At 39.6% G+C, this 13,367-nt stretch overlaps 1 protein-coding gene across 2 annotated transcripts in view; it reads left to right on the top strand.

Annotated features, from left to right (window-relative positions):
* Positions 1-13,367, top strand: part of LOC124554895 (terminal uridylyltransferase 4-like) — a 182,551-nt gene that overhangs the window by 92,833 nt on the left and 76,351 nt on the right. For both annotated transcript variants that reach the window (XM_047128578.1, XM_047128577.1), the window contains one exon: positions 7,864-8,014. In XM_047128578.1, coding sequence (XP_046984534.1) covers positions 7,864-8,014 — 151 coding nt within the window. The remainder of the gene's footprint in view (positions 1-7,863; positions 8,015-13,367) is intronic.

Raw genomic sequence — 13,367 nt, 5'->3', positions numbered from 1 at the left:
CCAAAAATTGTCTGGTCCACTGTCCAGCACTGCCACTACCACAGCTGCAGTTGTGCCTCCGAAGCCTACCAAGGGCACAAAATCAAAGGCAAAGCATCTGCCACTGATGGAGACGGACAGTAAACAGTCCGATGGTGTTGACACTGTCCACTCTGCCGTCTCTCATGAATCTTCTGTAGAGACTGTGTTGGACTGGGGCAATCATCTCGCATTCCCCAGCAGAAAGAAAGGATAAAAGTGCAACCCCTGCGACAGATGGCTTCCATATTATGGAACATTAAAGGGTTCAGGACATGTGAAGGAGCTGAAACTTCTGACATAGGCACCCCCACTGTGTTGTGTTTACATTTAAAGCCACTTACACACCTGTTCAACAGGGCTATTCCTCTACTGAAAGACTGTGGACAGAGCCGAGGGAGGGGTTGCTATGTTTGTCAATAACATGCACCACTCCTCTGCTCTCTCTCCTTCGTTACTGACCCACAAGCAGAAGCTGTTGCAGGTCATGTGGCTCAGAAGATCACTATCTACTCCCTGTGCGTACCTCTACAGGATTGAACAACTCCCTGCCCATTTCTCCTACTGCTGGGTGATTTCAATGCCTGTAATACATTATGGGGCTCCAGGGGTCAAGTATTGGAGAACCTCATGATGTGTCATGAGCTGTGCATCGTCAGTAGAGGCAGTCCTCCTCATTTCTTGGCTGCTACTGGATCGTCCTCGGCCATCAACCTCTCTTTCTGCTCTCGTGCCCTTGCAGGTTATGCTTAGAAGGAAACAACTGATAACTTTCATTCCAGTGACCTCTTCCCACTGTGGATCCACCTACTGGATGGAGCATTACCTGAACAGAAGCCACCAAAATGGGTGTTCAGCAGGGCTAACTGGATGCTGTTCAGCCATCTGGCTGTGTTTGAGCACTTCGACAGTGTCCAGGAATGGGTGGATCACATTACATGAGTGATGCATATATCCATCCCAAAATCCTCAGGTCATGTTAGGAGGCAACCTTTACCTTGGTGGACCCGTGAGTGCCGCTCAGCAATCCCAGAGAGGGTTGCGGCTCATTAACAGTCTCCTTTGTCAACTACAGACAACTTCATAGCCTTTTGAATTGCAAGAGCCAAGGCTTGACACATAATTGAGGAGAGCATTCCTGGACTCTGTCAACCCTCCCACTTGGTCTGCAAAAGTATGGGAAGCCATCAGGAGGATTTCCAGTAATCACAGTTGTTTACCAATAGCAGCAGCACTGAAGCAGGGGCGTCTCCAAACAGTATCCAGAGACATTGCTCAGATGATGGCAGAGCATTTTGCAAAGACTACTGCCAGTGCCAGCCAGGATCAGGCACTTCGCTGCTATCATTCGACTGTAGCGGGGGGCAAGTCGGACTTCAGATCCAACAATTCTGAATCTGACAACTCCCTTTTCTCCATGTGGGAGCTGGAATCAGCACTGTCTGACACTCATGATATTTCACCCGGTCGTGACCAAATCCAGTACTGCATGCTTCGACATTTGCCAACAGTGTCAAAGGAAATCATCCTCAAATTTTTGTAATTTGATATGACAGACAGGTCATTTTCACTCTTGGGGAGAGGCAATTTTGATTCCTCTCCTCAAACCAGGAAAGGACCCCACACGTCACAGTAGTTACCAGAGTACTGCCTTAATGAGCTGTGATCGGAAAGACACTGCATCAAATGGTTAACCATTGTCTGGTGTGGTTGTTAGAGACTAGGCAATTCCTTTGCACTCTCAGTGTGGATTCTGGAGATTTCGGTCCACCGCCGACAACATGATCCTGCTAGAGCCATCTATTCAGCAGGTTTTCCTTTGTAAACATCACTGTCTTTGTATGTTCTTTGTCGTCAGTAAGGTGTAAGATACTACTTGGAGATATAGTAGTCTAGAGCAACTTCATCGATGGGGCTTTCATAGTCACCTCCCAATCTTCATACATTCTTTTCTGTCAAAGCAGTTTTTTAGATCCTATGTTGTTGACTTGCTGTCAGATTGTTATGAGCAGGAGAATTGTGTACCTCAGGGCAATGTTTTAAGTGTTACACTCTTTGCCATAACCATAAACAGTATTGTGTGTACAGTGAGGAATCCTGTAAAATGCTCCTTATTTGTGAACGATTTTACTGTTTTCCGTTCCTGCTCCAGTGTTACGACAGTGACTCATCAGTTGCAATTTATGGTGTACAGATTAGAGGAGTGGGCTGCAAAGATGGGTTTTCAGTTTTCCTCAGGTAAAAATGTGTGTGTTCATTTTCATTCTTCTCATCATATTTTTCATTTGTCTGTCCTGCATATGAGGGACACTGTTCTACGTTTAAAGACTCTTTGAGTTTTCTGGGCCTCATTTTTTACTCCAAATTGCCATGGTTGTCACACCTGAGAGATCTGATAGCCAGGACCCTGAAGGAACTGAATATCATTAAGTGTTTTAGCCACAGGTCTTGCGAAGCGGACATGGTGAATCTGCTTCAGCTTTTCTTCATGCATTTGCGGCTAGACTAGGGGCACGCAGTGTATGGATTAGCACGAGGCCTTCTTATCTGAAGATCGTTGACGCTGTCCACCGTGAGGGGATAGGCTGGCCGTGGGTGCTTATAGGATCATCCCCGTATCCAGTCTCTGTGCTGAGGCTGGTGAACTGCCACTTACAATCTGACAGCAACTTCTCATTGTGCATCAGGCACGTAAGTTCGTCGCATATCCAAATTCACCTGCATACCATACTGTTGCTCATCTGACTTGGGACTGCCTTTACTCCAGTCATCCATTAGCAACAAAGTCTGTTTGGAATCTGTGTGTGGTGTGTGCTGGAGTCACTTGGTGTGGAGCAAGTACAACCCCAAATCCAGGGTTTTAATCATGTGCCACCGTGGTTACTGCAGAGGTCCAGAGTAATTTTAGGTTTAGTTCAGTACAGAGTGCACTCATGTATGTGCCATTAATGCATTATGTAAGGACATTTTAACTGAACACTAAGACTCTACAGCTGTCTTTATGGATGGATTGAAATGGGGGGGGCTCAGTTGGTTGCTCTGTTGTTTTCCCAGATCATGTCCTCAAGGTTCAACTGCCTCAAGACTTCACTGTCTTTGAAATGGAATTATATGCAATCTCACGGGCACTGGAGCTGAGGAATATGATTAGACTACTAAATTCCTTCCAATTTTAAACATGGCTGACAGCAGCAACCGCAAATCCAGCTGGTTGGGTGTAAACTTTATGTATTGAAAATACTAAATTCCTTGTTTGTTTAAATTCTCTGAGTGCCCTTCTCTCTGTATAATGCTTGTTCCCAGCAGATAAAGTCATTCAGAATAGCCAGAGAAGAAAGAGAGAGGCTGGAAGTGGCAGACAATAGGCTCTGTCTAGTAAAGCCCACAATGCGGCTGTCGTGTACCTCCTTCCAGCCACACTGACAGGCCAAGGTCCTCCTCACCTGTCTTCACATAGACCACAGCTCTATGATGCATGGCTTCTTACTCCAGTGAGAGGACACTACTATGTTTGGTGAGTGTGGTGTGCCACATTTTATTAGACTACGTTTTATTTTCAGACCAGTGGGTAGCAGCAGATTTGCTTACAGACCTGCCCTCTATTTTAAGTGACTTTCCAACAAATGTGGTTAGAGTTTTAAAGTTTTGTGAGTTGTCCAACATTTTTCCCAAGATTTTAAGTAGGTGGTTTTAATGTGTTTACAGGGTGACTGGCTCACCATATATTTTGTAAGTGGCCAGCTGGTCACATTTGCCTGTGCCGTTGTTTTAGCCCCTTTGTTGTTTTACTGCTGTTTTAATCCAGGATATAGCACCCTTAATCCTTTCTCCCTTGTTTTAAAATGTGTGAGATAGAGTGATTGTGTGGCTCAACACAAGTGAGTTGGGATTGAGTGCATCAATGAACCTTGCCAAAAAAAAAAAAAAAAAAACCCTGAAGTTGACCCATGGATACATCCTACAACATGTGCTTCCTGCCCTCACCCCCCCACCCCCACCCCCCCAAAAAAAAAGATACCCGTACTGCCACCCATATCCTTTTACAGTGCCCGTCTTCACTGCTAAATGTTGAGTTTTGCAGCTGGCCAAGTCACTCCCTGAAATCTTAGCTGATAATGTTTAGGCAGCAAATAAAATTTAAAATTTTATCTGTATTGTATATTTACATTGGAAATCTTCATTGTTAACCCAGATAGTCCTGAGTTATTTGTTTTTCAAAATTGATTTATATCTTATGTACATTCATTCACAAGGTTGTAAGGAAGAAAGTAAAAACAATTTTGAGTATTTATTTTTATTTAGTATTTCCAAAAATGGGCGTCCTTCCGGAAGGACGTCAGGACAATAAGGGAACATGTTTTTAAAGTATATGACATTGCACAATTAACTTGTTTTGGTTTTTATACTTTGAAATAAACATTAATAAATTTGAATTACGGGCTAAAACAGCTAATAAATACAAAAAACAAAGAAAATAACCTATACACATATTTTATGCACTAGCATGATAAGGCAAAAAACAACAAACATGAAGTGGTTCGTCACATTTTACGCACATAGTAGTAGTATTTTTGTGGCAACTACGACATTTCAGCTGCTGCTTCTTTTTTGTTATCTCGTCCGTTGGTAATTCAGCAACATAATGTTCTCATCCATCAAATCTAGAATCTAGTTTTGCCCTCTTACTATGACGTCCTCTGATGGTAGTGACTCTTTTGTTACTTTCAAGAATTGTAGTGACAATTCGACGACGAAATGTCAGATGATCTATGGGTTCTAAGTTGTGCTTGTAAAGATCCCAGGCATTTTGCTCTTCAATGTGTATAAAATGTGCAATGATCGGGAAATACCACTTTTTCCCTCTTATAGAGCATCTATATAAGGATACATTTTGGTCAGCTCAATCTATGCCTCCCATATGAGTATTGTAGGAGTGTAATAAGTTAGGTTGAGGCATGCTAATCCATTTCTTTTGTTCCCTGGAAAATCTTGGTACAGAGCGTAGTGGTTGCACTCTGTCAAAGTTGGTGGCTACAGTAACAACATTGTTGTCATTCCAACGTACAATGGAAATCCCGGATGCTGAGTCAGAACAAATTTCATATGATCCTCTATTTTCTTTTATCATTTTATCTACAGATGATAGAGTACAATTCTTAACTCTGTTTCCTCTTATTGTTCCTGTTGCTTCCACCCCCCCCCCCTCTCTTTTGATCATGTAGTGCAGTAGCATTGAGCTGACTTGCTGGTAATTTATCTACACCTGGATTTTCTTCAGCACCCGAATCTTCATCTGTTACGTCGTTAGTGAATATAGAGGAGGGTGTAATGTTACATTCACACCAGTATTAGGTATTTCCTCATCTTTTGATTCTAACATGTCCAAAAGTTCCATAAGTGTACATCATTTTCTGTGAATACAAAATGACAACGTATTACCCTGACGCCCTTCTGGAAGGAGGGTTGAAAACATTATTGAATTACAACTGACGAAATCTTTCAATCGTAATATGAACCCATAAATAATATACGTTAATTCTTTAAGATATTATATGACAAGTTTCAGAATTATTCTCTTCACGTGTGTTTTAGTGCCCCTCCTTTTACAAAGCCAATTTTTTGATCCTGTTGACCTGCTACAGTGGGCAGGGGAGCCTGGTTGGTTAGAGGTGCACCTTCCATTTCATGACAAGCTGCAGTGAGCTTCAAATCGCTCCCGGTTGACATCTGCAGTACTCTGTCATATTATCTCTTACCTGTGTGACTTTCTGAATAATTTATTCTTAACACCTCTTATGCCTGTCGTATGTAAGTTTTCTTTTATGCTTTTTTGTGGTTTAAAATTGAATGTCTTTCTAGCATGTTTCTAAAATACTCAGTATTAGGGACCAATTATGACTGTAGTTTGCATTTTTACTAATTGATTTTAAATGAAATTGAATGTCTTTCTAGCATGTTTCTAAAATACTCAGTATTAGGGACCAATTATGACTGTAGTTTGCATTTTTACTAATTGATTTTAAATGAAATTGAATGTCTTTCTAGCGTGTTTCTAAAATACTCAGTATGAGGGACCAATTATGACTGTAGTTTGCATTTTTACTAATTGATTTTAAATGCCATAGTTTTGTGTATTTTAATAATGGCTTTTACCATTGATTGATGGAATCTAATAAATTATAGTGAACTTATTTTGTGAGAACATGCATCTCTCCCCCCACGTCCCCCACCCCACCCCACCCACCCGGCCTGCGATATCTACACGCTGGCATCCAGTAAGGATGTTGTTGAGGGCCCAAAAATCTGTTGTTGTCATATTAATAATAGTTTGGACCCATGATGCTTTATAATCTCGTCCAATCCTTTATCTGAAATGCCCTGGTTTAGACAACGATTGATAGGTCAATTTGTGTTGGTTAATGTACTCAGATTAGAGGTTACAAGTTTCTCTTTAGTCTTAGAGGAGAGATTCTATGTTTTTTTATTTATTTTTTATTTATTTATTTTTTTATTAAAAAGTCAACAAAGTCGGCACATGAAGTATACTGGATTTTCATGGCAGTGGCATGATGGAGCCAAGCTTGAGGAATACAAGGAAAGAAATGCATGATTTGAAGTTAAGTGTAATCAGTCTTGGGTAACAGGGAATGCTTCTGAAATGTATATCTGTCTGAGTGGTGTCTGTTTTGTCAGATATATCCCACAGAACAGACATCATTCGTGATGATGCGGCTGGTAAGTACGTGAAAACATGAAATGTAGGAAAGCGAAAGAGAAGGAAAAGGAAAGTTTGTGTAGAAGATGGTGATGGTTAACTGCACAGGACCTTGTGGTAATGCAACCAGAATTTAATGAAATCCGATGTTTGTATACAGAAAAAATGGTATACCACTTTTAAAGAAACGACATGTCTGGTTTTGTAAAGTATTGGAAACTGCAACACTGGACACAATAATAAATATGAGCAGTCTGATCAATTTACTGCATGTGTGAAGGAGCGTATGGTGGGTGATAAATGACAATCCATAAGAGTCACGTCACCATGAGTGATGGCTGTTCTGTCTGACAGATCACACACCACTCGGATAGAAACACATTTCAGAAAAAAGAGGGTACTGGTTCCCCGATGTTTATTTTAGTACAGATGCCAGATATCATTAGAACTTCTATGGGAATAAAGACTTGCAAGTAGAGAGTTCAATGGATGAAGGACGTTGCATTGTAGCATGCAATAAGTTGAAAATTTAATTTGAGTCAGTCAGGGTCCGTTTCTGAATGGCCAAAGCACTTAAGGCAACCGCTCATAAGAAGCAGTAAATCCAGGTTAGAGTCCTGGACTGACACATATTTTCAACCTCATCAATTGCATTACCACAATACCCTGTGTGGCTAGCCGTCATGATTTCACCTTCCTTCATTTCATGTTTACATGAAGTGATTCTGAGAGATGAGTAATTATACCTTACGAAACAGTTCTTGAAAGTGTGAAGCCACTGTGGTAATTAATCTTTTCATTGATAGAATGTCTGTTTGCATGTATATTTTAATGTTCAAGTTTAAATGAAACATGCAGTTTTGATACCTCACTTCATTTGCAAAATTTGGAATATGATTGTGGCCCACTAATCTTACAACATGCTACTCAGCAAAAGAATTCACTCTTGTGAGCTGTCATTTATCACCCACCATGTATTGGTAGCTTATTGTAGTATTGTAACCCTCTGCTGCTGCTGCTGCTGCTGCTGTTGCTGCTGTGTAGAAGTATTTTGTGATGCATTTAATACTTTTCCTTAGATCTGTTGCTAAGAGATGGACTGATGGTTATTGATAATGTGTTTATTCCAGGATGTTATTTTGAACTGTATGGGTCTTCTCTGACAAGATTTGGGTTTAAGAATTCCAATATAAACTTCAGTTTCAATGTACCACCAAAAGTCAATGGTCCAACAGCATTACTCAACCTAAAATCATGGCTTGAGAAACAGGAAGAGATAAGGTGAGGAAATTTATGGCAAAACTTGACGACGTATGATTGATTGACACGTGTAATACAAAATTTTTTAATATAACTTGACTCTGGTGTTGCAGATGGTATAAGATTTTTCCATATTCTGTTGTTAAATTTTTTTTTTCAACCTCTATGTTTGCATATGTTAGAAATGCCACCATAAGGTGTACAGAGCAAAGTATATTATGTACTAGGGTAAACATCCTCCTCTTCTGCCCCCCCCCCCCTCTCCCACTCCCCACGCATACCTTGAAAAAATCACAAAAACATTTTTTTGAATACTTTACCTCAATGGTTTAGGTTTTTGAACAAGGACTTCATGCCGCATAGAGCTCCTGTGTGGTATTCTAAAGTCCTCTGAACAGTGTGCACATCATTACTAGAAGTGCTGTCAGTGTGCTCATAAAGTGGGCTGGTCTGTTTTAAAAACAGTAAGAATAGTACCTGAAGTATTTGATATTGTTTATGCTGCTGAAACTGGTATGGTTTGTGACAACCTAGTTTGAGATCGTTGAATACAGAAACATTTCCATTGCTGTTTAATCTGTTTCATTGTTGCCAAGTAACAGGGCCCCATGAAATTTCTTAGTGACCTTCCTAGAGATGGTGTGCTTCTGTGGCCAGATTAATGAGAGAGATATGTGTGTGTGTGTGTGTGTGTGTGTGTGTGTGTGTGTTTATGTTTATGTTTACACTCAAAGTGCAGCATTATTAGTGCCACTTGTGCTTCTGAGGAAGTTTTGCTATTCTTAACCTGTTTGATATCTTGTGTTTGATATCGTGTGCGTGCGCCTTAGTCCCATTTCAATGTTGGGTCAGCCGTGTCTAGTGTAAGCCATGAAATAGTGTGAACATTTTTCAAATGTCTGCGAGTCGTATAACTGAGGCGGGACATGGGGACCAGTCCGGTATTTACCTACTGGGATGCAGTAAACCACCTAAAAACCACATCCAGGCTGGCTGGCACTCCGACTTTCATTGTCAGTCCGCCAGGCAGATTCGATCCCAGGAAGCAGCACATTAGTGCTCTCGGCTAACCTGGCAGGTACTTCTACTAGTACCTATGTCTTTCATATATGGGGTTTGGAGGAAAAATTGCCTGTACGCCTCTATGGGCCCAGGTTTCTTTAAGGTACCATCATGGTTATTGTGCCGTATGTATGTTGGCAATAGTAACATTTCTTGACTCCCCTCACAATATGGATTCTTGGAATCCATTAAGGTACCATCATGGTTATTGTGCCGTATGTATGTTGGCAATAGTAACATTTCTTGACTCCCCTCACAATATGGATTCTTGGAATTTTTGAGTGCACTAATCTCACAATGAAAGATTGAGAGAAATCATCTAATGATGCACGCCATCTTTGTTTCAGTGTCTGCCATTGGGGTTTATTGAGCATACTGTGACATTCCCACTCTGATGTTACAAAAGTATGATGAACCGAGCAACACTTCCTTGAACCTTATCTCTCTCTTCTGGTAAGCCTGTTTGGTAAGGATCCCAGACAGAGAAACAATTCAGAAGAATGGGTGGCATGAGTATTGTAAGCAGCATTGTAACTGAGCTGCATTTTTTAAGAATTCTTCTTATGATTCTTAGCTTGGCATCTAGTTTCCCAGCAACTAGTTGTATGCAGTCATTCCACTTTGAATTGCTGCAGTTAACACCTAGACAATAAACCTTTGTGATTGACTCGTGATGATGCCTTTCCTGTAGTCAAACAATATAGGATTCTTTCATCTATTAGTGCTTATTTACATTACATTTGCTTATATTGAGTCAGTTGCCAATCTTTGCACCAGGCATTGATAATTTCACTTCTTTCTGAATTCCTCAAGTTTTCTGTGGTGGCCCCTGCCTGTACATAATAGTCTTCATTGTATTTTCTTAAAAATTCGAAGTAAGATTCTGTTGTGTTGTTGTTAATGCTCAAGGCGTCAGTGTCTGCTGTTTTATGTTGGTTTTTAGTTTCTTACTGAGAATTTTTCAGATAGTGTGTAGCAGTACTTCAGTTGTTGTAGATTTTGTAATATTAGTTGTACAGAAAGCAATATGTATATGGGATAATCTCATATCTTGAACTTTAGTCTGTGTAAAATTTATATCTTTAAAATATTGATTCGATTCTTCAGTACCAGAGCTAGGAATTCTAGAGGGCTGTTAGTGCCCACAATAGTTCTGTCCAGTACATTTCAGCTATGGTCTTAAAATGATGTAGTAGATATTGTTTGCTATATTTCAGTGTCCATGATTAATATGGGATTGCCTGTTCTGTGGGTAATGACAGTAACATTCTTATTGCAGTCAAAATATTTAGATAATACATCCCATAACAATCCGCTGTATTAGTTTTTCAGTTGTGCTACTTCCTATTTAAGTGCAATGGAGTTGATAATATTCTCTCTATGAAATTCTCATTAGTTCAGCCATACTTCACATATAATCTCATCTATGATGTCAGAATTTGCAGCACTGTAACATTATATGGAGTTGTATAATTGTAGAATTTTAACTGGCAAGAAAATTTGATTTGCATTTCTTGGTGTCCAACAATGTAGAATAGTGAGAAATTGCTTTGTAGACAAGTTTAGTCACAGTAATCAGGTTCTACAGAACCCTGTTGAAACTGTTTTTAAAATTATCCATTTTACGAGACTGCATCTAGTGGCTGTTCTACACCCACAATTTAATATTAGCATTCAGCCATGTAATAAATACAATTAAGGAAAGGTAACCACTCACTCACAGCTGACAGATTTGTGATGCATAGAAATACAGAACAGAAAATGGTATTCACACAAGTTTTCAAGCTATTGCTAATGTTCTTCATCTAGCAAAACTACTACTGACCACACAGCAAGCACCAACTCTAAATCTTTGGTACCAAACATGTCTACATCCATATACTGCTCGCCAAGACCACAGATGTTAGATATTGGACTCCAGTGCCTGTTAGTCGCTGCAGTGTAACACTTGCTTATGAGTGCTTGTCATTGTTCATTTATTCATTTGGAACATCATCAAATTTCCTGTTGTATAGGGTAATCGCTAATTCCTCCATGTGCAGCTTCTGAGTGTAAAATTGTTAAATTTTCTTCATTTCCTTTGAGTGTACTCTCATATACTTGTACTTACCATCACTTAATCTGTCATACACTATCCGTCCAAAAAGTTCAGAGATTGATTCTATTCCTGGTGTATTAGTGATGTCTGCACAGTGACTATAGTAGCAGTTGGAACTAACAGCTGGAAACCACAGATGTGCATTTGATCAGTCAGTTGTGAGAAAGCAATTTTAAGCTTTGGATATGCTGTTGTTGTGTGTCATTGTTACAAATTGTGTTGGAGTAACACTAGTAAATCAAATCTTAAAGATGTTCTCCAGAATATTTTGAAGAAGAGAAAAGTCTGAGCAAATTTTTGTCATGCACAATTTGACTCCTGAACAGAATCAACACCACATGGATTCGTGCGGCAACTTAATTGAAATGCAAAATGCGAAACAATTTTTTTCGAGAAGAAATTGTCATGGGTACAGAGACTTGGCATTATCAGTAAGAACCTATCACAAAACAACAAAGTGTAGAAAATCTCATGAAGTGTCAGTGCTTTGACGACATTAGACATTCAAGCCAGCATATTGCGCCAGTTGTGGAACATCCCAAAGGAGGACTTTTCTGACAGTTTCATGTGGTTGTACAAATGTTCTGTGCCTGCACTAAAGTGGTGGGAGACTACGTAGAACACCTGTAGCAGTAAAACTACTTGTGGAGACTATAGAACTTCAAATGCTGTCACAGTACCAGACCACTTTCTGATACATCATATACAAGATTTCAACAGTCAATTTATTTGAGCTTGCCACCACAGTCTGGTTGTGCCTAAAGATGTGCCTAAAACAGATGCAATTCAACCATTCGGACTTTCTGAATTTTTTAAATTGTCATTTGGTCTTCGCAATATTACAGTGATTTATTCATAGAATTTTGAATGATGTGCCTTTACTTACATACTATTCTTTTCACTTCAGCATTGGTGGAAGAAGGTACAATGCATCTTTCATATTTTCTCAGTTTGGTGGATAAGTATCACCTAAACATTTTGGGGAAAATGAAATTTTGGATATATATATATATATATATATATATATATATATATATATATATATATATATATATATATATATATATATATATATATATATATATATATATATATATCCATGTACCTCCATATTGGTATAACAAAAATATTAGGAAGGTACTGGGAAAGCAGAGAATTTTGCGCAGTTGTTTTAAACGTAGTCACTGCCCCGCTGACAAACAAAAATTATGCGAAATGAAAGCAGCTGTCAAAAGGTCAATGAGAGATTCTTTTAACGAATTTGAAAACAATATTTTATCTGCAGATTCTAAAAGTAACCTCAAAAAATTTTGGTCGTACATAAAATCTATGAATGCTACAAATAATTAAATACCTTCTCTTGCCGACAGTACAGGTAATGTAATGGATGATGATAAACACAAGGCCAAAATTCTAAACGTAGCTTTCAGAAACTCATTTACGGTAGAGGACTGCAGCACCATTCCCCTTTTCAATTATCGAACAAATGCAAGGATGGCTGACATAGTGTTTAGTGTATCTGGGATTGTAAAACAGTTAAGATCCTTAGATGCCGTGAAGGCATCTGGCCCAGACAGTATCCCCGTAATATTATATGTTGACAATGCTACAAATGTAGCACCATTCTTATCCATCATCTATTAGAGATCATTGGAATAGTGGAAAGTTTCACTGGACTGGAAGAAGGCCCAGGTCATAGCAATCTATTAAAAGGGTAGAAAATCGGATGCACATAATTACTGGCCAATTTCACTGACATCGATTTGTTGTAGAATCAGGGAACGTATTTTGTGTTCAGACATAATGACCTTTCTAGACTCTGAGAAGCTCATCTGCAGGAAACAGCGGTCATGCGAGACACAGCTGGCCCTCGTTGTGAATGATATACAACAGGCTCTAGATACCGGCTCCCAGGTGGATGCCATATTTCTCGACTTTCAAAAGGCGTTTGACTCGGTTACACATTGTCGCTTGCTCCAGAAAGTGCGCGCTTACGGGCTATCTGATGACATATGTGGTTGGATAGAAAGTATTCTAACAGACAGAGAGCAGTATGTCATCCTGAATGGGGTGACTTCAACAGAAACAAGCGTAACTTCGGGTGTGCGCCAGGGCACATAAACGATCTGGTTGATGGTATTGACAGCGGCATTAGACTGTTTGCCAATGATGCTGTAGTCTGCAGGAAAGTAGTATCACACGAAAGTTGTGAAC

The sequence above is a fragment of the Schistocerca americana genome, chromosome X, assembly GCF_021461395.2.
Source record: "Schistocerca americana isolate TAMUIC-IGC-003095 chromosome X, iqSchAmer2.1, whole genome shotgun sequence".
Classification (NCBI taxonomy): domain Eukaryota; kingdom Metazoa; phylum Arthropoda; class Insecta; order Orthoptera; family Acrididae; genus Schistocerca; species Schistocerca americana.
The sequence above is the reverse complement of the archived record's forward strand: the minus strand, read 5'-3'. Positions and strand labels throughout refer to the sequence as shown.